This window comes from Muscardinus avellanarius, assembly GCF_963383645.1.
Source record: "Muscardinus avellanarius genome assembly, chromosome: 19".
Classification (NCBI taxonomy): Eukaryota; Metazoa; Chordata; class Mammalia; order Rodentia; family Gliridae; genus Muscardinus; species Muscardinus avellanarius.
Genome location: NC_137805.1, coordinates 41,916,054 through 41,942,142, shown reverse-complemented (window position 1 = coordinate 41,942,142; position 26,089 = coordinate 41,916,054). Strand labels below are relative to the sequence as shown.

Here is a 26,089-nt window from a genome sequence, read left to right as displayed (position 1 = left end):
CCAGTGAAATGAATTTATACCTGATTGCAGTCAGTGTTTATGTAGTCGTTTACCTTTTCCAATTAGTGTCACATTGCAAAGACTTCCACTGACCTGCTAACACACTGATTATGTGCCATGGCGATTGCTGTTTTAGTGAGGGGCTGTGCTATGACTTAGATGATTGGGTTAACTGCTTCCGTATTGTTGAACGCTTTGGTTGCTTCCTGTTTTCCTATTATGAGTAGCGCTGCGTGAACTTTTTTTGTACCTGGGGGCTTTTTCTTTTGAATTGTTTCCTTTTTATAAATTCTAGGAAGTAAGTTATTCAATCAAAGGATATAATCACTTTTGTGACTCTTGTTATATATATTGCCTAATTCCCATTAAAAGGAAAAGCTCGAATGTATTAGGGCTTTCAGTAGATACTGTCGCTTAGCTTGAGAACATGGAGTCTGCAGGCATTTGAGAGATCAGCCCCAAGGGTGGCTCCTGGCTGATAGACTCGGCTCTGTGCCCCGCTTCCTGATGTGCGGCCTGGCCTTTCTGTTGTACCACTCCAAATGTTCATAATAATGTTGCTTTTGGAGAAGTCTGAGCTTTGAGAAGCCCAGTAGGCTTGCTATAGCCTTCCGCATGAAGCTTGGGGCCAAGGGCATTTTACTTTATGGGGTGCAACTGAAGAAATGAGACAGCTTCCTTAAACTTCCACATTCAAGGGCTGGTGCCCTCCAGGGGCTGTGCAGTTTTTCCGTTGAAGCCATTCTGGCAGCTGCCTTGGAATTCACTTCAGGGCCAGCTTATGAGCCACTCCAAACAATCTGCCTGAGTCTGAGTGTCATACCTTGTATTTGACCAAAAATGGCATTCCTGAGCATGATGCCCCACCTGATTCACCACCCTTGGAACCAGATGATGTTGGCTTCTTTCCAGAAGTCAGATCCTCCTTAGGAGAACAAAGATCTGTCAGCTCTGAAGATTATGACTAAAAAAAGAAAGAAAAAGAAAATGAGCTCAGACTCTGAAGGCCATCCCAGAGTAGACAGGACTGAGGTTGAAGGGTCGCCCGGCTGGCTTAGGCGCTCAGCCTTTGAAGTTACCATGTTGAAAAGGAAGCAGAACACATTTGTGCTAAGGCCACTCCTTTCGCTTAGTTGATCGTTTTATTATCCTTCAGGGGCATTTTATCTCTGAGCTACATCCCCAGCCTTGTTTTATTTTAATTTGAAAACAGGGTCTTGCTAAGTTGATGAGAGCCTCCCTGAGTTGCCAGGGCTGGCTTCAAACCTGTCACCTTCTTGTCTCAGCATCCCTAGTACTGGGATTATAGGCGTGTACCACCACGCCCGGATATTCATTCCTCATGTTGGAAAAACAGCAGAGGCAAGGCAGATGAAGGTCTTTGAGACAGTCCTTGTGCCCAGGGCCATCCCGCAGAAATGTATAGAGCCAGGCACAGTGGCGCACACCCGTAATCCCAGCTGTTTGAGAGGCTGAGCTCATGGTAATTTAGTGTGACTCTCTTTCAAAATTAAAATGGGGTTGAGGATATAGCTCGAAGTACAACGCTCCAGGGTTCAGTCCCTAGTACCACACACACAAAAGAAGAAGTAAGAAACAGGTAAAATTATTTTACTGTATTAAATATACATAACATAAAATTTACAATTTTAACCATTTTGAGTATAAAATTTACTGGCATTAGCAGTGTTGTATAACAGTCACCACTACCTGTTTTCAGAAGTTTTTCATCCTTCCAGATGAAAACTCCATACCTGCTCAAGAATAGCTCTCAGGGCTGGGGATGTGGCTGAGTGGTAGAGAGCTTGCCTAGGATGTATAAGGGCCTGGGTTTATTCCCCACCACTGCATAAGAAAAAAAAATCTACTTCTGTCTATGAGTTTGCTCATCCTAGAAATCTCATATTAGTAGAATTATACAATACTTGTCTTTTTGTGTCTGGCTTATTTCACATGTATTTATTCACATTTCATAATATTGTCAAGATTTATCCATATTGTACGTATCCAAATTTTGTTCCTTTGTATGGCTGAATAAAATTCCATAGTGTACTACTATTTGTTTCTCTCTTCATTTGTTGGACTCTCGGTTATTTCTGTCATTTGGTTGTAAATAATGGTGCTGTGAGCATTGGTATCTGAGTCTTTGCCTTCAGTTCTTTTGGGTATATATTTAGTGGAATTTCCGGATCATAAATTCTATGATAATTTTTTAAGGAAATATCAAAGTTTTTCATAGCAGCTGTACCATCTTACTTTTTTCCTTTTCTATTTTTTTCTTTTTTTTCTTTCTTTTTTGGTGCTGGGGATTGAACTCAGGTGTTCTGCCTCTGGGCAACCTCAGCCTTATTTATTTATTTATTTATTTATTTATTTATTTATTTATGGGTCTGGGGATGGAACCCAGGGGCATTTGACCTCTGAGCTACAACCCCTGCCCTATTTTTTATTCTTTATTTTGAAACAGAGTCTCACTAAGTTGTGGAGGGCCTCACTAAGTAGCTGAGGCTGTCTGCAAACTGCGATCCTCTGGTCTCAGCCTCCCAAATGCTGGAATTACAAGCTTGCGCTACCATGCCTGGCTTCCTTTTTATTTTTTATGGTGTGTGTGTGTGTGTGTGTGTGTGTGTGTGTGTGTGTCTAGGGATTGAATCCAGGGGCATTCTACCTCTGAGCTACACACCTAGCCCTATTTTTTATTCTTTATTTTGAAACAGGGTCTCACTAAGTTGCAAAGGGCCTAAGTAGTTGAGGCTGGCTGCAAACCTGTGATTTTCCTGTCTCAGCCTTGCAAGTACTGGGATTACAGGTGTGTGCCACCACGCTTGGCTTATTTTTTATGTTTTTGGAAAAGGGTCTTGCTTAGTTGCAGAGGCTGTTTTCAATCCTCCTGTCTCAGCCTCCCAAGTCCTGGGATGACACGCATGTGTCACCATGCTCAGCTGCAATTTTACATTTCTCTCAGCAGCATACTTTCTCCACATGCTCGCCAACACTTGTCCCCCTGCCTTCTTTCTTAAGAATTACCATGCTAATATGCTAATGGGTATGAAGTGATGTTTGTGGTGGGTTTGCTTTTCCCTAACAACCAGTGGTGTTGAGCATCTTTCCATGAGCTTCTTGGTCTTTCTATGTGTATGTATAATAGATAAATGTGTGTGTGTGTGTGTGTGTGTGTGTGTGTGTGTGTGTGTGTATAATATATGTGTGTATATATATATTTGGTACTGACTGGGGATTGAACCCAGGGAATTTCTACCTCCAAGCTGATTTTTTTTTTCTTTTTTTTTTGTGGTACTGGGGTTCCTGGAAGCCCTTCTACCCACGGGCTACACTCCCAGATCTATTTTATATTTTTGAAACAGGGTCTCTTACGCCTGTGCGGCTGGCTTTGAACCTGCACGATCCTCCTGTCTCCGCCTCCCAAGTGTGGGGATTACAAGCGTGCGCCACCATGCCTGGCAAAGCTGATTTTATTTCTTTACTTGGAAACAGTCTCACCAGTTTGCTAAGAGCCTCACTACTTTGCCAAGGCTGGCTTTGAACCTGTGATCCTCCTGAGTACTGATATTACGGTTCACGGACAGCCTCAGCTACTTAGCTTAGCAAGGCCCTTTGCAACTCAGTGAGACCCTATTTCAAAAAAAAAAAAGACTAAAAAAACAGGGCTGGAGGTGTAGCTGTAAGGTACACCACCCTGGGTTCCATCCCCAGTACCTTACCGCAAAAAAGGGGAGAGGCGCTTTCTCATCAGGTTAAAAAAGGGGGGGCGCTGGTGGGTATAGCAGCTTGGAGGTAGAATGTCCCTTGGTTCAATCCCCAGTACAAAAAGAAAAAAAAAAATTGTGAACATTTCACCACACAAGTTTTGTGTGTGTGTGTTTGAGCAAGTGAGACCATTTAAAAGTCTGTTGTAGAGGCCAGGCATGGTGGTGCCACTTGTAATCCCAGTACTTGGGAGGATCGCAAGTTTGAGACCAACCTCAGCAATTTAGCAAGACTTTTGGTAATCTAGTGAGACCCTGTTTCTTTTTTCTTTTCTTTCCTTTCCTTTTTCTCTCCTTTCTTTTTCCTTTCCTTTTCTTTTCTTGTTTTTTTATTTTTTTTTTATTTTTTTGTGATACTGGGGGTGGAACCCAGTGGCATTCTGTCTTCAGGCTCTACCCCCAGACCTTTTTTTTTTTTTTTTAATTTGGAAACAGGGTCTCAGTAAGTTGTGGAGGGCCTCACTAAGTTGCTGAGGCTGGCATTGAACCTGCGATCCTCCTGTCTTAGCCTCCCAAGTACTGGGATTATAAGCGTGTGCCACTACACCTAGCTTGAGACCCTGTTTCAGAACAAAAATAAATAATTAAAAGGGGCTGGGGATAGCTGAGCATGGTGGCACATGCTTCTAATTCCAGTACTTGGGAGGCTGAGACAGGAGGATTGCAGGTTCGTGACCAGCCTCATCTACCTAGTGAGGCCCTCTGCAACTTAGACCCTGTTTCAAAGAATAAAAAATAGAGCCGGGGGTGTAGCTTGGAGGTAGAATGCCCCTGGGTTCCATCCTCAGTACCACAAAGAATAAATAAATAAAGGACTGGAGGTAAAGCTTGGAGGTAAAATGTCCCCGAGTTCAAGAAATAATTCTTACCTTTTACATTTAGAGTTGGCTGTGGTGCGTGGTGAGTCAGAGGAGCCCTGAGGCAGCCGGCAGCTGGGACCATGGCCTCTGATCTAGACTTCTCACCTCCTGAGGTGCCTGAGCCCACTTTTCTGGAGAACCTTCTGCGGTATGGACTCTTCCTGGGGGCCATCTTCCAGCTCATCTGTGTGCTGGCCATCATCATACCCATTCCCAGGTCCTACGAGGTGGTGAGTCCTTCCCCATGAGCCTCAGCTGCTCTGAGCACCGAAACGGGTTCTGGGTACTAACATGTCAACCAAGATCAGTCGGAAGGGTGCTGGACCATACTTAGTGTGTCCTTGAATTCCCACCTGCTGGGTTGAACCACATGACTGGTACTTGATTTGTTCACAAATCTGTTAAGAGGATTTTTATTTAGTGCCCGTTACACATCAGAGTGCTGGAATGTGTGGCACCTGCCTTCAAGGAGCTTTTAGACCTTTGGGGCAGGGAGGCAGATATTAAAAAACACATGTGTACTTCCATAAGAAGGATAAGTTATCATGAGGGCATGTAACAGGGGGCAGGGGTTGGATTATCCCTGTTGTTAGAGACAGTTTTTGAGCTGAGAGGGGCCGAATGAGCCAGGTGGAGCAGGGTAGGGTGAGGACAGCTCTCCTGGCCAACACAAGGGACCTGAGGTATAAGGAGTGGGCTAGTTCAAGGAATTGAGTGAAGATGATGGCTGGGGCTGAGGGACAGGCAAAATGCAGCCAGAGGGGTGGGTGGGGCTTGAAGGTCCACTGTCAGAAAATGACACCATCAGCCGGGCGTGGTGCTACATGCCTGTAATCTCAGTACTTGGGAGGCTGAGACAGGAGGATCACAGGTTTGCAGCCAGCCTCAGCTACTTAGTGAGGCCCTCCACAACTTAGAGCCTATTTCAAAACAAAAAATAAAGCCAGGTGTGGTGGCACACATGCTTGTAATCCCAGCATTTGGGAGGGTAAGACCAGAGCATTGTGGTTCGTAAACACCCTCAGCTACTTAGTGAGGCCCTCTGCAACTTAGTGAGACCCTGTTTCAAAATAAGGAATAAAAAATAGGGCAGGGATAGCCGGGCGTGGTGGCGCACGCTTGTAATCCCCGCGCTTGGGAGGCTAAGACAGGAGGATCAAGCAGGTTCGAAGCCAGCCTCAGCTACTTAGTGAGGCCTTCAGCTAAACTTAGTGAGACCCTGTTTCCAAATAAAATATAAAATAGGTCTGGGAGTATAGCCCAGAAGTAGAAAGCCTCTGGGTTCCACTTCCAGTACCACACACACACACAAAAAAAATAGGGCAGGGAGTGTAGCTTGGAGGTCGAATGCCCCTGGGTTTCATCCCCAGACCCCCAATAAATAAATAAATAATAAATAAATAGATAAAATAAATAAATAGAACTAGAGTGTAGCTCGGGGGTAGAATGCCCCTGGGTTCAATCCCCAGTACTGCAAAAAAGAAAAAAAAAGAAAAGATAAAGAAAATGATCAGATTAACTGATTCTTCTTGTTTGGACTCTTATTCTATAAATGTCTTTATTCCATGACTAACTCCCTCCGTCCACCCTCCTGGGCCCTCCCCCCATTTTCTGACATTGATCTGTTGGAGAAAGGAAGTCTTTATCATCTGTGTTTCCACATCTGAGGGCTGGGCTGACGGCTTCCCGGTTCCCATGTGTCCTACCCACAGGAAGCTCCCTCTGGAGGCCTGAGTCCATTCAGGTCAGGTCCTGTGCCACACACACCTTGTGGCTGGTGCTGTGGACGTGCTGCTGCGTGTCAGCAGAACGTGGGGTCTGGCCGCCACAGTTAGAGGCTCAGAGGGCTCGGGTGGTATCATCTGATCCCTCCGTCATGAAATCCCCATCAGCCTTTCACCTAAATGGTTGTAGCATCCATCCACGATCATTGCCTAGACTCATTGTTTCCTGCTGCATTTAGTAGCTGATTCAGTGAGGAGCTCTTCCTCAGCCCGGGAGGATGTTCTGAGCACTGCTCATACTGAGGAGCAGGATAGATGCTCAGTTCTTTGCCTTATTTATCAGTTTTCAGAGTAGTGGGTTTGAGCTCTAGCCACTTTAATGCTGACAAAGAAGATTTGGTTTTCATGTAAGTTTGAATTATATTAAATATATATTTAATAAGTTTTAACTAGTGTGTGTGTGCAGAAGGTGGGAGTACTGGGGATTGAATCCAGGGGCATTCTACTCTTAGCTATACCCAGCCCTTTTTATTTTTTGTTTTGAAACAGGGTCTTACTAGGTTGCTAAGAGTCTCATTAGGTGCTGAGACTCTTGGATTTGCAATCCTCCTGTGTCAGCCTCCCAAGTATTGGGATTACAGGCATGTTCCACCACTAGTTTTAACTAGTTATTTTAAATGCAGCTTTAGTTGGGGTTTTTTGTTTTGTTTTTTGTTTGTTTTAATGTTACTGGGGATTAAACGCAGAGGTGTTCTCCCTTCCAGCTCTACCCCCAGCCCGATCTTTAAATAGGGTCTTGCTAGGTTGATGAGTCTCACTACTTGCAGAGGCTGTCCTTGAACCTGTGATCCTCCTGTCTCAGCCTCCCAAGGCAGGGAATACAGGCATGTGCCAGCATGCCTGGTGTTTTAACTGGTTTTTTTTAATGCACATATTGTTTCATTGGGAGACTCTTTAAGTTGGTGTATTTGTTCTTTGTCATACTTCTAGTCTTTAAAAAAATATTTTTGCAGTATTGGGGATTGAATCAGTGCCATGCACATGCTAGGCAAATGCTCTGCCACTGAGCTACATCACACCCCATACTTCTAGTGTTTGATAGCTTCCTTGTTTCTTTGAGCCCTTTTACTGGGTTCATCACCCCCAGCCCTATTTTAGTTTTTATTTGGAAACAGCGTCTCGATAAGTTGCTAACAGCTTCACTAAACCCCTGAGGCTGGCTGTGCTCCTTCTGAGCCTCCCAAATACTGGAATTACGGGCATGCGCCACCATGATGGGCACAACCTAAGAATTTAAGAAAAAAATTTGGGAGGCTGAGACAGGAGGATCGTGGTTTGCTGACAGCCTCAGCTACTAACTTAGTGAGGCCCTTTGCAACTCGGTGGTTTTTTGTTCTTTATTTCAAAATAAAGAATAAGAAATAGGACTGAGGGTGTAGCTTGGAGGTAGAATGCTCCTGGGTTCCATCCCCAGTACTGGGGGCGAGGGGGTGGTGGGAGAAATACCAGTATTATGAATTCATTACTTTATTTATTTATTTTCTTTTCAGTACTGGGGATGGAACCCAGGGGCATTCTACCTCCAAGCTACACCCCCCAGTCCTCTTTTTTATTCTTTATTTTGAAACAGGGTCTCACTAAGTGCGTAGGGCCTCACAAGTTCCTGAGGCTGTCTGAACCTGTGATCCTTCTGTCTTAACCTCCCATGTACCGGGATTACAAACGTGCACCACCATGCCCGGCTTCATATTGGTATTTCTGATTCAAATTTAAGAAATTGTGTTTTTGTTTTTTGTTTGTTTTTTATGATATTGGGGATTGAACCCAGAGGAATTTTACTTTCGCGCTATACCCCTAGCCCATTTTAATTAATTAATTAATTAATTTTTTGCGGTACTGTGGATGGAACCCAGGGGTGTTCTACCTCCAACCTACTCCCCCAGCCCTATTTTTTATTTTTTATATTTTATTATTATTATTATGTGTGTGTGTGTGTGTGTGTGTGTGTGTGTGTGTGTGGTACTGGGGTTCCTGGAAACCCTTCTATCTCCAGGGTACACTCCCAGACCTATTTTTATATTTTTATTTGGAAACAGGGTCTCTTAAGCCAGCGCAGCTGGCTTCGAACCTGCGCAATCCTCCTGTCTCTGCCTCCCAAGCACGAGGATTACAAGCGTGCGCCACCATGCCCGACTTTATTTTTTATTTTGAAACAGAGTCTCACTGAGTTGCAAAGGGTCTCACTAAGTAGCTGAGGCTATCCTCAAACCACAATCCTCTTGTGTCGGCCTCCCAAATGCTGGGATTACAAGCATGTGTCACCACACCTGACTTATTTTGTTTTTTAAATAGAGTCTCTCAAGCCTTGAGTAGTGGCGCATGCTTGTAATCTCAGTATTTGGGAGGCTGACACAGGAGGATTGCAGGTTTGAGACCAGCCTCAGCAATTTAGTGAGGCCTTCCACAACTTAGTGAGGCTATATTTCAAAATAAAAGAGTATAGTTTGATGGGAATATAGCTCAGAGGTAAAATGTGAAAGTGGAAGTTCGGTGCAGAAAAAACCCAAGGCCAGCCATCGGAGATAAGCAAGCAAGCAAGCAGAAGCTTTATTAAGACAGCCCAGCTCCCTTTTATATCAGGCAGCTGGGGGTTTTTTGAAAAGGAGGGGGCTTCCGCTCACAGCGGAAGATCACACGAAGTACGGGGCGTTTACTGATTGGGTGGTTCATACCCCAGTGAGTGTGTTATCAGCGGACTGGTTGTTGGGCATCCCGTGGCCCCCTTTGGCTGGCTATGAGGTAGTCAGCACAATCCGGAAGGGAAGTCGGAGAGGTGCCATCTTTGGCATAACTGGGCTGCTTATCCTAACAGAATGACCCTAGGTTCTATCCCCAGTACAGCACACACATACAAAATATATAAATAAATACAGTCTCACAGCCAGGCATGGCGGTGCAGGCTTGTAATCGCAGTACTTGGGAGGCCGTGAGACAGGAGGATTGCAGGTTAGAGGATAGCCTCAGCAAGTAGTGAGACTTTCATCAATCTAGTGAGACTCGGTTTCAAAATAAAAATAAAATAGGACTGGGGATGTAGCTCAAAGGTAAAATGCCCCTGGATTCAATCTCTAATAGCAAAATAAACAAATAAGTAGGGTCTTGATAAGTTGCGTGAACCTCTGGTCCTCTTAGCCTGCCAGGTACTGGAATTTCAGGCATGCAGCATCACAGCTTAGTGTTTTGTTTTTTATGTGCTTTTATACTAGTATCATATGTCTCTTTGTCTTAGGCTGACAATCTTTCCTAGTGACATTAACAAGATCTGTTTGCTGTATTCTACTATCCTGGAGGCCCCCAAGACCATCCAGGTTCAGTGATTCACTCTGAGGATTCACAGCTATGGTTTGTCATAGTAAAAGAATACAGGGCAGAGTCAGCAAAGGGAACAGAGGTGCACGTGTGAAGACTGGAGGATACCAGGCACAGACCTCCCCAGTGTTCTTCCTCGGAGTCACACAGGATGGGCACATCGTGTGAAGTGTTGCCCAGCAGGGAAGCTCGTGAGAGGCTGTGCCCAGTGGGGGCCGGTCACATAAGCACTCCCTGCCTACTATGTACCCGAATTCCAGGCTTACAGAAAGAAAGCAGGTGTTCAGCATAACCTATATTGTTTGCTCAAATGGCTCAGGCACAGTGAGCTGCTCTTATCAGTTCTCGGGAGTGTGGGATCCATCCAGGATTCATGGTCCCAGATGTCAGCCATGGGCAGCCTTGTAAGCAGGCCTCCCTTTCTCTCTTTTTTTTTCTCCCCTCTCTCTCTGTCTCCCTTCCTTCCTCCCCATTGAAGCCAGGGGCATTCTACCTCTGAGCTACACCCTCAGCCCTGTTTTGTTTTAATTTTTTTAATTAGAAACAGGGTCTCACTAAGTTGCTAAAGGCCTCACTAAGCTGCTGGGGCTGGCTTCGAACCTGCGATCCTCCTGTTTCAACCTCCCATCCTCCTGTCTCAGCTTCCCAAGTACTGAGATTATAGGCATGTGCCACCATATCTAGCTGTAAGAGGATTTTTTTTTTTTTTTTTTGGTGGTACTGGGTATGGAACCCAGGGGAATTCTACCTCCGAGCTACACCCCCTGCCCTATTTTTTTACTCTTTATTTTGAAACAGGGTTTCACTAAGTTACAGAGGGCCTCACTAAGTAGCTGGGTCTGTCCGCAAACTGGGATCCTCCAGTTTCAGCCTCCCAAATGCTGAGATTACAAGTGTGTACCACCACGCCCGGCATTTATTCTTTATTTTGAAACAGGGTCTCACTGAGTTGCAAAGGGCCTCACTAAGTAGCTGAGGCTGGCCGTGAACCACGATCCTCCTGTCTCAGCCTCCCGAATGCTGGGATTACAAGCATGCCCCACCATGCCCGGCTAAGAGGGCTTTTTTAAGGAAAAACATTTATTGTAGTACCTGGGATTGAACCCAGGGGCATTCTACTTCTGAGCTATATACCCCCAGACACTCCTTCCCTGTTTTGTTTTGTTTTTTAAACAGGGTATTACTAGGTTGCTGAGGGTCTAGCTAAGATGCCGAGCCAGCCTCAAACCTGTGATCCTCCTGTCTTAGCCTCCCAAGTATTGGGATTGCAGTCCTCTACTATCACATCCAGTTAAGAAGCAGGGTTTTTTTTTTATGTTTATTCTATTTTGCTTACCTACAATATACTGATCATATAGTTTTTAAACAACTTTGTTGTTTTTACTGCTAACACTAAACATCAGAATGAAATTTAAGTTTCTTTGTGGTTCTTTTTGGCCTTAGAATATGTCCGTGTAGAGAGGTACTTTGTAGTACTGTGTTTAGTAGTATGTTTTCTTTGTGTAGTGGTGGCTTGTGTTATAGAGCCACTAGTGATAAAGCACTTTACCTAGCATGTGTGAGGCCCTGGGTTCTATCCTCAGTACCGCCAAAAAAAAATCCCTGTGTAGGTGTATTGCCACTATGATATATAGGTCGATTAGTTGGCTTTGCTTTTAAAGTCCAGGGATATTTTTCTTTTTAATTTGTTTTTAAAAATTATATAAAACATCTCCATGTATTTCCAGAAGTCAAATTATATAATAAGGTACATTTATAGAAGTTTCCTATAACCTCATTAGCCTCTACCCTACTGCCTACTTTCCCTCATAGAGAACCATTTTTATTGCTGTGATTTGTCTTTATTATTTTTTGCATATATATGTTGTGCTGTGTATATGCATATATATTCATCTTCCCTCCTTTAATATATAAAAGCCTACTCCATTGTGTGTGTGGCATTGGGGATTGAACCCAGTCCACTTCCAAGCTATACCCCCAGCCATTTTTATTTTTGTTTTGAAACAGTCTTGCTAGGTTGCCGAGAGTCTTGAGTCATTGCTAGGGCTCATCTTGAACCTTCGACCCTCCTGTCTCAGCCTCCCAAGTACTGGAATTATAGGTATGCACCACCAAGCCTGGCAAAAATAGACTCTGAGCTACAGCCCCTGCCCTATTTTTTATTCTTTATTTTGAAACAGAGTCTCACTGAGTTGCAGTTGCAGAGGGCCTCACTAAGTAGCTGAGGCTGTCAGTGAACCACGATCCTCCTGTCTCAGCCTCCCAAATGCTGGAATTGTAAGCATGCGCCACCACGCCCGGCTCTTTATTTTTTATTTTGAAACAGGGTCTCACTAGCTTGCTGAGGCTGGCTGTGAACCTGTGATCCTCCTGTCTCAGCCCCCCAAGGAGTACAATCCAAGGATTTAAAGCATACACCCACTTGCCCAGCTACCTTCCTCTTTCTTTAACTTGATAGGCAGCATTCTCTGGAGATGCACTTATCTTGAAGGAATCCCACTTATGCAGTGCAGCGGAGAGGATGAGAGGGATTACTGATACAGTGGGAACCAGTCAGAGGAGCCAGGTGGGGTGGAGGTGGGGAGGGAGTGTGCCAAGCTTGTGGGTTTTTTTGGTTTTGTTTTTTGTTTTTATGGTTGTACTAAGGATTAAGCCCATGGCATTGCGTATGCTAGGCAAGCACTTACTTATGTCTACATCTCCATCCCTCTTTCAATTTTATTTTGAGACAAGGACTCTCCAAGTTGCCTAGGCTGTCCTCAGACTTGCAGTCCTCTTGCCTCACTCACCCAACTTCCCGAGGATCTGGTATTAGACTCGCGCCATTCCACCTGGCCCCATCTGGTTTTGTTTGTGTGTAGTGCTGGGGGTTGAACGCAGAGGCATTCTACCTCCACGTGCCAGCCCTCAGCCTCCCAAGTACTGGGCTTACAGGCGTGCGCCACCACGCCCGGCTCTCCCTAGTAGTCTATTTTATTTCTTTTTTTGTGGTACTGGGGATGGAACTCAGGGGCATTCTTCCTCCAAGTTACACCCCCAGCCCTATTTTTTATTCTTTTAGTTTTTTTTTTTTTTTTTTGTGTGTGTGTGTGTGTGTGTGTGGTACTGGGGGTGGAACCCAGGGGCTTTTCTACCTCCAAACTATACTTCCAGACCTGTTTTTATACTTTTATTTGGAAACAGGGTCTCACTAAGTAGCTGAGGCTGGCTTCAAACTCGTGCAATCCTCCTGTCTCAGCCTCCCAAGCGCGGGGATTACAAGCGTGCGCCACCACGCCCGGCTCCTAGTCTGTTTTAAACAGGTGTCTTTAACACGTCCAGGTGGTTCTGTCAAGTCAGCAAGTGGATTTTCAGGTCTGTAGCAGGAGAAGGATAAGCTGTCATTGAGGCCATGGGAGGGCGTGCTGTCTCCCAGGAGTGGATGTGGAGTGAGGCAGGGTGGTGAGACAGCCTCGAGGAGCCGCAGCCCGCCCAGTGGGCCACACGCAGGAGGGACGGTGGTGGCAGTGAGCGCAGGCTCATGGTCTCTGCTGTTCCATCGTCTCTGACTCTGGTGTTTAAGGAGGGGGTCTCCATAGCATCCGCTCACCCACAGTTGTATCACACTTTAAAACAGGGTCTCTGTGTCTGAGCTGTCCTCACAGGCATGGCACGCGATTGGGTATTATAAATTACAGGCATTTTGATTGTCCCGGCTGCTGCTCAAGCCTGCTGGACTCCCAAGGGAAAGAGGTGATGACTGGTCTCGTTTTATGGGCAGAGGTGGCCGTCCTGAGAGCTGGAAGGCTGCTCACCTCCTGTCCTTCATAACCTTCCAGGTGAGTGGCAAAGGCTTGGGTCACTTCAGCAAGCTTGCAAAAATGGCGGCAAAGAGGGTTTAAGGTCTTTTGAGGCGGGGAGTTGACAAAGGGCTCAAAAATATGCCTCCTAGCCCCCCAACCCCCCGCTGCTGCCATGGAGAGGTTCATTGGGAACAACAGTTTCATCTTTATGTGTGTGTGTGTGTGGTACTGGGTGTGGAACCCAGGGGCTTTCTATCTCCGGGCTATACTCCAGCCTTATTTTATACTTTATTTGGAAACAGGGTCTCACTAAGTAGCTGAGGCTGGCTTCGAACCTGTATGATCCTACTGTCTCAGCCTCCCAAGTACTGGGATTACAAGCATGCACCACCACGCCCGGCTTCAATTTCATCTTTTAAAATATAAGTATATAAGCTGGGCATGGTGGCGTATGTTTAATCCCAGCATTTGGGAGGCTGAGATGGGAGGATTGTGGTTTGAGGACAGCCTCAGATACTACTTAGTGAGGCCCTTTGCAACTCAGTGAGACCCTGTTTCAAAATAAAGAATAAAAAATAGGGCTGGGGGTGTAGCTTGGAGGTAGAACGCCCCTGTGTTCCATCCCTAGTACCGCAAGTATATTTTTATATGTGTGTGTGTATATGTATGTATGTACATAGCACATGCTTTTAATCCCAGTGTTTGAGAGTCTGAGATAGGAGGATCACAGTTTCATGGCCAGCCTAAGCTACTGAATGAGGCCTCTGAAACTTAGTGAGACCTTTTTTTTTTTGGTGGTACTGGAGTTCTTGGAAACCTTTCTACCTCCGGGCTACACTCCCAGACCTATTTTATATTTTTATTTGGAAACAGGGTCTCTTAAGCCAATGAGGTTGACTTCGAACCTGCCCGATCCTCCTGTCTCCACCTCCCAAGTATGAGGATTACAAGAGTGCGCCACCATGCCCGGCTGAGGCCCTGTTTTATTTTATTTTATTTTTTTATTTTTTTGGTGGTACTGGGGTTCCTGGAAACCCTTCTACCTCCGGGCTACACTCCCAGGCCTATTTTTATACTTTTTTGTTTTATTTTTAATTTTAATTTTTTATTTTTGGTGGTACTGGGGGTGGAACCCAGAGGCTTTCTACCTCCGGGATATACTCCCAGACCTATTTTTTATATTTTATTTAGAAACAAGGTCCCACTAAGTTGCTGAGAGCCTCACTAAGTAGTTGAGGCTGGCTTTGAACCTGCGCGATCCTCCTGTCTCCGCCTCCCAAGCGCAGGGATTACAAGCGTACGCCACCATGCCCGGCTGAGACCCTGTTTTAAAATAAAGAATAAAATAGGGCTAGGGGTGTAGTTTGGAGGTAGAACGCCCCTGGACTCCATCCCCAGTACCATACCAAAAAATAGAACAAAATAAAATAAAAATAAAAATATAGCTGAAATTCCAGTACTTGGGAGTCTGAGATAGGAGGATCACTGGTTCAAGACCAGCCTTGGCTACTGAATGAAGCCCCCTGCAACTAGTGAGTGAGACCCTGTTTTAAATTAAAAGAATGAAAAATAGGGCTGGGGGTGTGGCTCAGAGGTAGAATCCTCCTGGGTTCAATTTCCAGTACTGCGCCCCCCCCAGTGTGTGTGTGTGTGTGTGTGTGTGTGTGTAGTACAGCACATCTCATTTTTGTTTATCTTGTAGTTCAGGGGCATAATACACAGGGGAACTCTTTAATAGAGCTTAGTATTTTAGCTTTTTATGTATATATAAGCTTTTCAGTAGACCAGTAGCAAAAGAGTACAGTGCTGTTAATCCATTTTTATTGCATTAGGGCAGCGATCGGCCCCAGTTACTCTGCAGTTATTCTGTAGCCAGCTTCCTCTGTGTGCCCCATAAGGCAACCTTTTTTCACTCCCCAAGTTCCTAACTACACAGAAAGAGGAAACAAAGAATTCTGTACATCAACAAGAGAGGGCAGTCGCTGACGCAGTGCAGTTTGGGTTGTGTCCTGCAGCTTGCTGGGATTTGTGTGAGGGGAGGAAAGGGGCTTTATGTTGGGCACAGCACAGTCTTAGGGGAGTGAGGCCCGAGGAGGGAGGGTGTTTGTGGAGCCCTGGTACCCCAGGGCAGTGGAGGGTGGCAGGAGGCGGGGAGGGGCAGAGGCGGGGTGGGCAGACCCAGAGAACAGGCTTGCTGTCTTTGCCGTTTTGCCAGGGCAGAATCATCTCTCTTGCTTGGCCTATAGATACAAAGTTTATTAGTGGCTTTTTGGGTCAGAAGATAATATTTTTGGCTCCTGATGATGGGAAAGGCTTTGAAAAGCAAAAGAATGTCTTTCCTGTTGTTCCAGTAAGCTGATTTTTTTGCAACTAGTTTATGACTTGAGTACTTAGCAGATTATTGAAAGCTCTTTTGGGGGTAATCAGGGAAGAAAAAAAGGAATACATACAAATGTTTCCCACCCCACCCCCTTCCTTTTCATAGTAGGAGAAAACCAGTTCCTAAAACCAAAACCCAAGTCTTTTGAATCCTGAGCCAAATGAGCTTTCTTATTGACACCTCATTAAACTAAGACCTGAGAAAACAAGCGTCTGTGTGAACCTGGTGGAGGCCTGTGTCAACTTAAGCATTTTAATAAAGGCTGATTCTAAAATACAAGATTGTAGACGCGCGTGCTTTTCTGTTAGTCTGTGGCTTGGTGAAAGGGTCTGGGTCTGCTTCCAGGTCCCAGAAGAAAGAAGCTGGCCGATGCTGTTTGCCTGAGCAAGGGCTCGGGAGCGGTGAAGCCGGCTGCCTGCCTCTGGGCTGCGCATAGATCCCCCTCACCCGCAGCAGAACCGTCTGGGGAGTTCTGACAGGCCTGGAATGGTCCCATAGAGATTCTAACTTAGTTCTTCAGAATCTCAGATTAGTATCGTCTTAAAATGTTCAAGTGATTCTAATATGCAACCACTGGGTCTAATCCTGAAAGGCGTTCCCTGAAGTACAGGCCTATTTTATTTTATTATTATTTTTTTTATTTTTATTTTTATTTTTTTTGGTGGTACTGGGGTTCCTGGAAGCCCTTCTACCTCCGGGATACACTCCCATGGGCTACACTCCGAGACCTATTTTTTAACTTTTTTATGTGCAAACAGGGTCTCTTAAGCCAGCAAGGCTGGCTCTGAACCAGCACGATCCTGTCTCCACCTCCCAAGCGCGGGGATTGCAAGCGTGCGCCACAACGCCCGGCATATTTTATTTTATTTTATTTATTTATTTATTTATTATTATTATTTTCTTTCTTTTTTTTTTTTTTTTTTTTTTTTTTTTGGTGGTACTGGGGTTACTGGAAGCCCATCTACCTCCAGGATACACTCCCAGACCTATTTTTTAAATATTTTGAAACAGGGTCTCGTAAGCCAGCACGGCTGGCTTCGAACCTGCACGATCCTCCTGTCTCCACCACCCAAGCGCAGGGATTACAAGTGTGCGCCACCACGCCCGGCTTTATTTATTTATTTTGCGGGTTTGGGGATGGAACCCAGGGGAATTCGACCTCCGAGCTACACCCCCTGCCCTTTTTTTGGGGGGGTGGTACTGGGGTTCCTAGAAACTATTCTACCTCTGAGCAACACTCCCAGGCACCCTTTTTTTTTTTTTTTTTTGAAATAGGGTCTCATGCCAGCGAGGCTGGCTTCGAACCTCTGCAATCCTCCTGTCTCTGCCTCCTAAGCGTGGAGATTACAAGCATGTGCCACCGCGCCAGGCACCAACATACATTCTCATGTGAAACCTTGAGAGTGAGCTGCTAGTGGGGCGCGGTGGCGCACGCTTGTCATCCCAGCATCTGGGAGGCTGAGACAGGAGGATCGTGGTTCGCAGATAGCACCAGCTACTTAGTGAGGCCCTTTGCAATTCAGTGAGGCCCTGTTTCAAAATAAAGACAAAAAATAGGGTTGGGGGTGTAGCTCAGAGGTAGAATGCCCCTGGGTTCCATTTCCAATACCACACACACAAAAAAAGAGTTGAGTTGCTGAGCTTTGCAACGGGGAAATTAAGGTGCAGAGGCATGAGTGGTGTGGTTGTACGTGCCTTTAAGTCTAGTACTTGGGAGAGTGAAACAGGAGCAGCATAGATTCAAGGCTAACACACAGTAACTTAGCAAGTCCAGTATAAATAAGAACTGGGGAGTAGCTCAGTGGTGGAGCACCATTGTGTCCAGTCACCAGTACCACACACACAAAAAAAAAAAAATGGACAAAAATCTGTAACTTGGGCCATGCTTTTTTTTTTGGTGGTGGTACTGAGGATTGAACACATAGGTGTTCTACCTCTGAGCCACACCCCCAGCCCTTTTTATTTTCTGTTTTGAAACAGAGTCTTGATAAATTGCTAAGAGTCTCTCTAAGTTGCTGGGGCTGACCTCAAACTTGGGATCCTCCTGTCTCAGCCTCCCAAGGACTGGGATTATGGGTATGCGCTACCATGCCTGACTCCAACCTGCTTGAAGTAGTGTGTGAACTGTTGATACCTTTTCAGTACAGGTGCTGTCCCAGAACCCAAGAGCAGGGCTTGGTCGCCATGTCTGTGTGCCCTCTGTCTCCCCTCCCTGTCCCTCCCTCCCTCCTTCCCTCCCTCTCTGGCTGCTTCCTCTGCACTCCTCCTGTGGTGGATGAAACACCAAAACACGACGCTCCCACAGTTTACATCTTCCAGCTGCAGCATCCCAGAGAGACTGCCTTCCTGCTTGCGCACAGTTCCGAGATCCGCAGGGAGGGAGCCGTGTAGCTGACCCGCCATTCCCACAGGAGCAGGATCCGAGCAGACACGGCCAAGGTCTTCCTCACGCTCCCCAGAGTGTGGCTCCCAGACACCGGTCCAAGAGAGCCTGTGGGTAGCCCAGCCCCACAGACAGCAGAGGAGCGCCGGCCCAGTCACGACCGCAGTGTTCAGGCTGCTCTCCTTCAGAGTGGGGTTTCAGTAGAATGAAGTTCGTTTATTTATTTATTTATTTATTTATTTATTTATTTATTTATTTATTTATTTATTTGTGGTACTGGGGTTCCTAGAAGCCCTTCTACCTCCAGGCTACACTCCCAGACCTATTGTTACATTTTTGTTTGGAAACAGGGTCTCCTAAGCCAGCGCGTGCTGCTGGCTTCGAACCTGTGCGACAAGTGCAGGGATTACAAGCGTGCGCCACCACGCCCGGCTTATATTATTTTTTTTTAAAACGGGGTCTGCTAAATTGTCAAGGGACTTCCTAAGTTGCTGAGGCTGGCCTTGAACATGCGAACTGACATTGCAGGCTTGTGGCACCACGTCCAGTGGGCCTTGATTTTACAGTTAGACCCCTGGTTGCCAGTGAGGACAGCCATAGATAAAACAAACTTGGAAAGCACGGGCCCATTGTCAGCACCCCAGGAAACATCCCACAGAAACAGCCTTGCAGTTCCGCCCTGTATTTTGTTTGTTTGTTTGTTTTTAAGCTTGAGAGGAGTTCACAGTTGAACTGGGAGGCAGGGAGTGTTTTTCTTAATGACCCATTCCCGCGGGATTGCTGTGTGGTGGGCAGGGTGAGGGCAGTGATGCGCTTCTGCCAGCTGCTGCTCGGGAGCTGGGTCCCGGCTCATGTGTGTGGGGTGCAGGCACACAGGGAGCCCCAGAGCAGCCAGTGGGGAGGCTGAGAAGTGGACTGTGTCTGGAGCGAGCTCCCTGGGCTGTCCTTCTAAGCAGAGTTCCACACGCCTGCCAAGCGCGCCCTGGACGCGGTGTTTTCCTTCACGCAGTTGGGCCCACGTGGCCGGCCTCTCTGCCCCATGTCAGTCGGTCCTGTCCTCTTCTCAGAGTTTCCTCAGCCCTGCCCTGCCCAGGGCCTCGTGAAGGAGTGGTGCAATGAGACGGCGCGCCTCAGCCTTGGGCAGAGCCGCTGTGGGGCGCGCCTGCGCTCACCCTAGCCGAGCCGCTGGCCCCAAGCCGAAAGAAGACCCACAGAGCTCGTGGAAGGATGGAAAAGGCCTGTAATGGGTTTTCTTTCCCTGGACCATGTTCAAGGAAAGAATGGTTTCAGCATTCTGTGAAGAATGCCATTTTGTCCTGATTTACAGGACTAAGTCCACATTGAACTGGAGAGTGGAAATGATAAAATTCAGTGCACCTTCCCTGCTGGAAGGGATTTGACGCATTGTGGCGGGGATTCGATTATTCAGACCTGATGAATAGCAGCAGTTTTCCGGCCTGGTGAGTGGCTGGGAGCTGCTTCATTATTGGTGGGCCTGTGTCCTCCACAGGCCTGGGGACCGCCTGGCCGCAGGGTGTGAGTCTACAGCTGATGGCAGGGAGACCGGCTGCTTCAGAGGGGGTGCAGGCTTCCCAGCCTTCAGGCGAGGCTGTAGAGTGTGTAGTCTGCCGGCTGCTTGGCTTGTACCAGCAGCACTTTCTGAGGAGAAATTATAAGCCAGCCATTCATTCAGAGTCATTCCTGTCAGCTAAGAATCAGCTACACGGTCTGTGGCTAGGCCCCAAGGACCCAGATCGTGTGTGTGGCAGCCACCTTTGTTTCTCTGCAGCTTGGGGTGTGTGTGTCTGTGCTCCGTTGGGCTCCTTGCCCAGTTTCAGTGAGCCTCAGTTTCCTGGCCCCTGAGGGCGCATGCCCTTCCTCCTTGCCCCGCGGACCGGCACGTGCCCACCTGTACCGGGTGTGGCTGGGTGCCACACGATGGAGGGCAGTGGCATCCAGGAGTGACTGGCTGGCCAGGGCCACGAGCAGAGCGGGCTGCTCAGCAGGGCGGGCCTACAGAAGCGGAACAGCTCTGGAGGCCACACTGAGAGTCTCGGGGCTTATCTCGCACGAGGGGAGAGAGAGCTAGCAACATTTTAGAAGCAGATATGGTAGGGACTGCTGTCATCGTTTTAGGAAAAGTGACTCTGAACACCATTTGGAGGGTGTTGGGAATGGAGGATGCGAGAGGACAGGGAAACTGCAGCTGGCAGGGTGAGGGCACGCAGATCCGGGGCTGGGCAGTCTGTCTAGAGGGACCAGCCTGCTCTAGAGCCCCCCGGGAAGTAGAATGGACTGGATTTCAGGACAGATGGGATGGTGGCCATGAGGACTTAGAAATGACTTGGGTAATTGGCTGGATGGGCAACGATGCCACAATCAGGGAAGAGAGGAGGAAGTCGGTGTGTAGAGACCTTCAGGTGACTCTGTGACTGACAACCCCCACACCCCAGGCTGCGCTCAGCTTGAAAAATAAAGCATGCCTGGAGCCCTGGCCCGCATCCTACTACTGAGAGATGCCAGTCAGAAACAGGGGGCTCTGAGTGACCCCTGAACGGAGGGTTCCTGGAACAGGCCATTCTCATCATTCCAAAGTCATCTCATGGTTCCAGGGGCTGCAGAACAGAAAAAATAGATTTTGTAGTTAACTCAGATCCGAGGTCTCCATGGCCCAAGGTCCCAGGCTGTTGCGTATGAGCAGTAAGAGCTTAGGTTCAAGTCCTGGCGCTGCTGCTCACCAGCTGGGACCTTAGACCAGTCACATGACCTGTCAGTGTCTGTTCCTTGTTTGTAAAAAAAAAAAAAAAACATTCTTAGTATGGCCCTTTCTGAGTCTAGAACGTGTCCAGACCATGTAGCACCAGGCCTGGCTTTGTGTAAATAATAATTACCAGCCTCTGTGGTGGCTGCTGTGGTGGCTGTGCCCAGCTGCTGTAGGGCATGTTGAGTGGATTTTAAGACTGAGCTGGGCATGGTGGCGCACGCTTGTAATCCCAGTACTTGGGAGGCTGAGACAGGAGGATCACAGGTTCACGGCCAACCTTAGCGACTTAGTGAGGCCCTTCGCAACTTAGTGAGACCCTGTCTCAAGCTAAAATATAGAGCTGGGGATGTACCTCAGAGGTACAATGCCCCTGGGCTCAATCCCCTAGTAACCCCTCCAAACAAAAGAAGCCTGTGTCCTCTGTGCCCAGAGGAAAAGTAAGGCCTCATCTCAAGTGTTGTGTTTTCAGAGTTATAAAGAGCGGTGGCGACCTCATGGTTGAGAGGTCTTGCCTCTTCTTTCCTGTCATTCCTTCACTCTTCAGAGACCATTACCGCTGTCCCAAAGAGTTTCCACTGGGAGGCCAACGTGAAACTGTGTAACTATGGTACAGTAATAGAGGCATTAGAAGGTTCCTGGGTCCCTGGGGTAGGTTATCCCCAGCTGGAGGGGAGGAGACAAGGAGCTAGGAGTGTGCTCTTGGGCAGAGCCACACCGCAGGTGGGGTTTGTGGTGACCCAGGAAAGAAGGGTCTCCTCTTTTTTTTTTTTTTTTTTTGGTGGTACTGGGGTTCCTGGAAGCCCTTCTACCTCCGGGCTACACTCCCAGACCTATTTTTATATTTTTTATTTGGAAACAGGGTCTCCTAAGCCAGCGCACGCGGCTGGCTTCAAACCTGCGCCATCCTCCTGTCTCTGCCTCCCAAGCGCGGGGATTACAAGCGTGCGCCACCACACCCGGCCTAGGGTCTCCTCTTGATAGGGATGGTCAGGGGAGCCCCGGCCCTGACCATTGTACAGGACGACCGTGGCCCAGATGAGTCTAGAGAGGTGATCTTAGTTGCCATGCTGGCTATGGGAAGCCGCTGGAGGCTTCCAGGGAGTGGTGTCAGATCTGTGCTTCAGAAACATTCCTTGGCAGGTAAGAGGAACGGGATAGAGGCGGCAGAACTGAAGCAGGGACTCACATGCTAAGACAGAGTGGCAGAGTAAAGAAGCAGAGACCAAAGCCCAGCACGGTGGCACATGTCTGTAATCCTGGTACTTGGGAGGCTGAGACCAGAGGATCACGGGTTCCAAGGCCAGCCTCAGCAACTTAGACACTGCTTTCAAGTAAAAAATAAAATAAGGCTGGTGTATAGCTCAGTAGTGTGCCCCTGAGTTCTATCCCTAGTACCACCAAAAAAAAAAAAAAAAAAAACCCAAAAAACAGTCATAAAATCCACTCAGCATACCTACAGTAGAGTGTGTGTGTGTGTGTGGGGGGGGTGTACGGCAGTGGTAAAATGCCCTTGGGTTCAATCCCCAGTACAAAACAAAAAAAAAGAAAAGAAAAGAAAAAGAAAGCCAGGCATGGTGGCGTACGCTGCTTGTAATTCCAGCATTCGGGAGGCTGAGACAGGAGGATCACAGGTTCGCAGACAGCCTCGGCTATTTAGTGAGGCCTTTTGCAACTAAGTGAGACTCTGTTTCAAAATAAAGAATAAAAAATAGGGCTGGGGTGTAGCTCAGAGGTAGAATGCCCCTGGGTTCCATCCCTAATACCACAAAAAAAAAAAAAGAAGGAAGGCGGTGAAATTAGGCCTTGGTGGCCCATTGGCAGTGGGGAGCAGGTGGAGGGCGAGCTCACTGGGACGCTGGTTGCTTTGCCTCCTGGATGAGGCTGGGCTGAGTTGGAGGTACACGGGAGAGGCCAGCCCTGGTCGTGTGACAGACGGCTAGCCCAGGAGGGCGGTCTAGGAGATGCCAGAGCAGATGCAGGTCTCCAGAGGCCTGTGCGGTGGGAAGCATAAGGAGTAGGAACTGGGCGTTGCCGTCTCTGTGGATCCCGAACCAGGGCCCACAGAGACACCTGAGAAGGAGCACCACTTGGAGCTCTCGCAGGCCTCAGCAGGTCGCCTGGGCCAAGCCCCTCCTCTGCCCGGGGCACTCAGGGCACCTCACAGGTACGCGGCAGACAGCCCCAGCCCCCAAGGCCCCCGCTGCACTGTGCCCTGTTGGATTTGCCTTGCACGTGGGCTCTGCAGTTGTCAGTGTGCAGCTGGCAGACTGGCTCCTCTGAGGTTTGGTCTGGTTTGTTTTCTAATCTTTTATGTTTTGGCCAAGTTACATAAACAGTATCAGCATAGGGGACCAGCCCCATCAGCTTGACTAGCTGGAGGAGCCCAGCAGCCCAGGGGAGCACAGAGCTGCCATTCCAGACCGGGCAGGGAGGGGCAGCCCTCCTGTTTTCAGGATGAGGACCCGGCCCTGGGTGCCTGGGACCAGGTTTTCACATCTGGATCCCACCCCCAGCTGTGGCCCTCCTCTCCTGTCGGGCAGAGGCTGGGCCCAGGGCCCTGGGGTGAGCAGGGAAGGTCAGGGAGTAAAGCAAGCTGGAAGCGGAGTTGGCAGATTCAACACGGAGGAATATTTTTGTCTTCCAGAAGAAGAAGTGTGCTTCCTAGTCTCAGTCTGCTTTTCTTTTTCCTACTTTAAAGGAAGATCAGAGCCAGATGTGGTTGTGCATACCCGTAACCCCAGTAATTGAGAGGCTGAGACGGAAGGATTGCAGGTTTGAGGTCAATTTCAGCAATTTAGTGTGACGCTGTTTTAAACTGAAAAATAAGCTGGGCGTGGTGGCACACGCTTGTAATCCCAGCGCTTGGGAGGCTGAGACAGGAGGATCACACAGGCTTGAAGCCAGCCTCAGCTACTTAGTGAGGCTCTCAGCAGCTTAGTGAGACCCTGTTTCCAAATAAAGTATAAAATAGGTCTGGAGTATAGCCCGGAGGTAGAAAGCCTCTGGGTTCTATCCTCAGTACCACCAAAACACACACACACACACACACACACACACACACACACACACACACACACATCTAAAAAATAAAATAGGGATAGGGGCATATTGAGTTCAATCCCTAGTACCCCCCACCAAATGATTAATAAAAAATGTCAAGAAGCTGGGCTTAAGCTGGGTGTAGTGGTGCACACTTATAATCCTAGTACTTGGGAAGTTGAGAAAGGAGGAACGCAGGTTCGAGGCCAGCCTCAGCAACACAGTTAAGGCCCTGGGCAACTTAGTGAAACCCTGTTTCAAAATTAAAAGAAAATAAATAGGGCTGGTGGTATAGCTCAGAAGGTAGAATGCCCCTGGGTTTAATCTCCATTATCACACACACACACACACACACACACACACACACACACACACTAAATAAAAAGAAGTTGGGCTTGATAGCTCATGCCTATAATCCCAGTGACTCAGGAGGCTGAGGCAGGAGGATTGCATGTTGCAGCCCAGCCTGGGTAGTGAGACCCTTGTCTCAAAAAATAAAAAGGTCTAGAGATGTAGCTCAGTGGTAGAGTGCCCCTGGATTCAGTCTCAGCACTGTAAAAAACTAAAATTAACATTAAAAATAAATTAAAATGGCTGGGGCTGTAACTCAGTGGTCGACCATTGCTTGAGGTGCGAGTTCAGTCCCCAGTGCCCCCCCCAAAAAAAAAAGAGAGAGAGAAGCTGGGAGTCCAGATTGAATGGGAAGTCTCCCAGCTGGCTTAAATTTTAAAAAATAAACGCTGCTGGCTGAGTGAAGTCTGCTTGTGGGCTGGAGGAAGCCGCGAGCGGTGGTTGGTGTCCCTAGGCCAGCCTGGCTTTTTAATGTCCTTACTGCCCACATTGCTGTCCGCTCTTGGCATCGTCGCCCAGAGCAGGAGAGGACACCAGCGAGGAGCAGGCTGAAGCTGTCCAGATTCTTCTCTGGGAGGAACCTGGGCGGCCTGGGGCAGGCCGGTCCCTTTCTGGAGCCCACCTTCTTTATCTGCGCAGTGAAGGCCAGGGCTGGATCTGCAGTCTTGAACTTTTTTCCTCCTCAACAGCAGAACCTTTGTTTCAACCAAATCTTAAAGGAACAAGTCACAATGTATGAGGTGGATAGAACAGAGCTGCCCCAGTTGTGGGAGTGTGTAGTTCTGGCAGAGGCTGCCTCTGCTCTTCCCGAGGCACCTCTGTGGGGCCAACAGAACATACTGCCCACCTGCTGGCTGCCGTCTACCCCCACTGGCTTCCGCGCTTGGGGAGGAGGAGAACAGCATCCAGGAGAAGCAGCCAGGGCGGTCTGTGCCACGGCTTGCCCTCACATGGTGACCACCAGCCATGGTGCAGTCCCTGCGCTGGGTGCTTTCTCTCGTTTTGCCCGTTCGTGGCACCCTCCAAGCTCTGCATCACTATTTTGACTCGCAGGTGAGCAAACCCATGCAGAAAGGTTGAGAAGTGCCTACAAGGCCGCTGGGCTACAAAGTACAGCTAGATGCCCCCAGCCCCGCGTCCGCTAGGTCCCAGTGTGCGTCCCAGTAAGGATGGTTCCATCCCTGCTGTCTCTGTGGCATGCTTCAGCTTGCAGAATCCTTCAGGTCAGGCTTGATTCCTCTAAACAGGACTCTCCTTTCCATCACCATGCAGGAGGCAGAACCGGCTGAGCCCAGAAGTGTCGAGGCCACGAGGAAGCCCAAGGCCGCGGTTCCCTCCGCCAACAAGAGACCCAAGAAGGAGACCAAGAAGAAGCGGTAGAGGTGGAAGCCGAGGAGCCCGGCGGGCCTTGGAGGCAGCCCTCCTGGGAACCAGCATCCTGCTTCCTCTGTCTGGCCCGGGCTCGGGATCTGAGGTGGCTGTGGCGCCCTCTGACCACAGAGATCTGGACGGTCCTGACAGTCTCCACGCTCCAGCTGGACAGACCACTGCTTCCTTTTCTCTGCCTCCTCGGGGGTTGGAGTCCAGGGGCCTGGGACAGCCATGAGCAGACACTGCGCTGGGAGGTCGTTCAGAAGCCAAGTCGGCTCACAAGTCAGTTTTGTATTTAA

At 48.1% G+C, this 26,089-nt stretch overlaps 1 protein-coding gene across 1 annotated transcript; it reads left to right on the top strand.

The window, feature by feature from the left end:
• Positions 1-4,707: 4,707 nt before the first annotated feature.
• On the top strand, positions 4,708-25,799 carry MANBAL (mannosidase beta like; the record flags this gene model as incomplete). The annotated part of the gene is made up of 2 exons (XM_080716817.1): positions 4,708-4,857; positions 25,692-25,799. 2 exons carry the CDS (start codon positions 4,708-4,710, stop codon positions 25,797-25,799), a joined length of 258 nt encoding a protein of 85 aa, XP_080572943.1.
• Between the last annotated feature and the right edge of the window lie 290 nt (positions 25,800-26,089).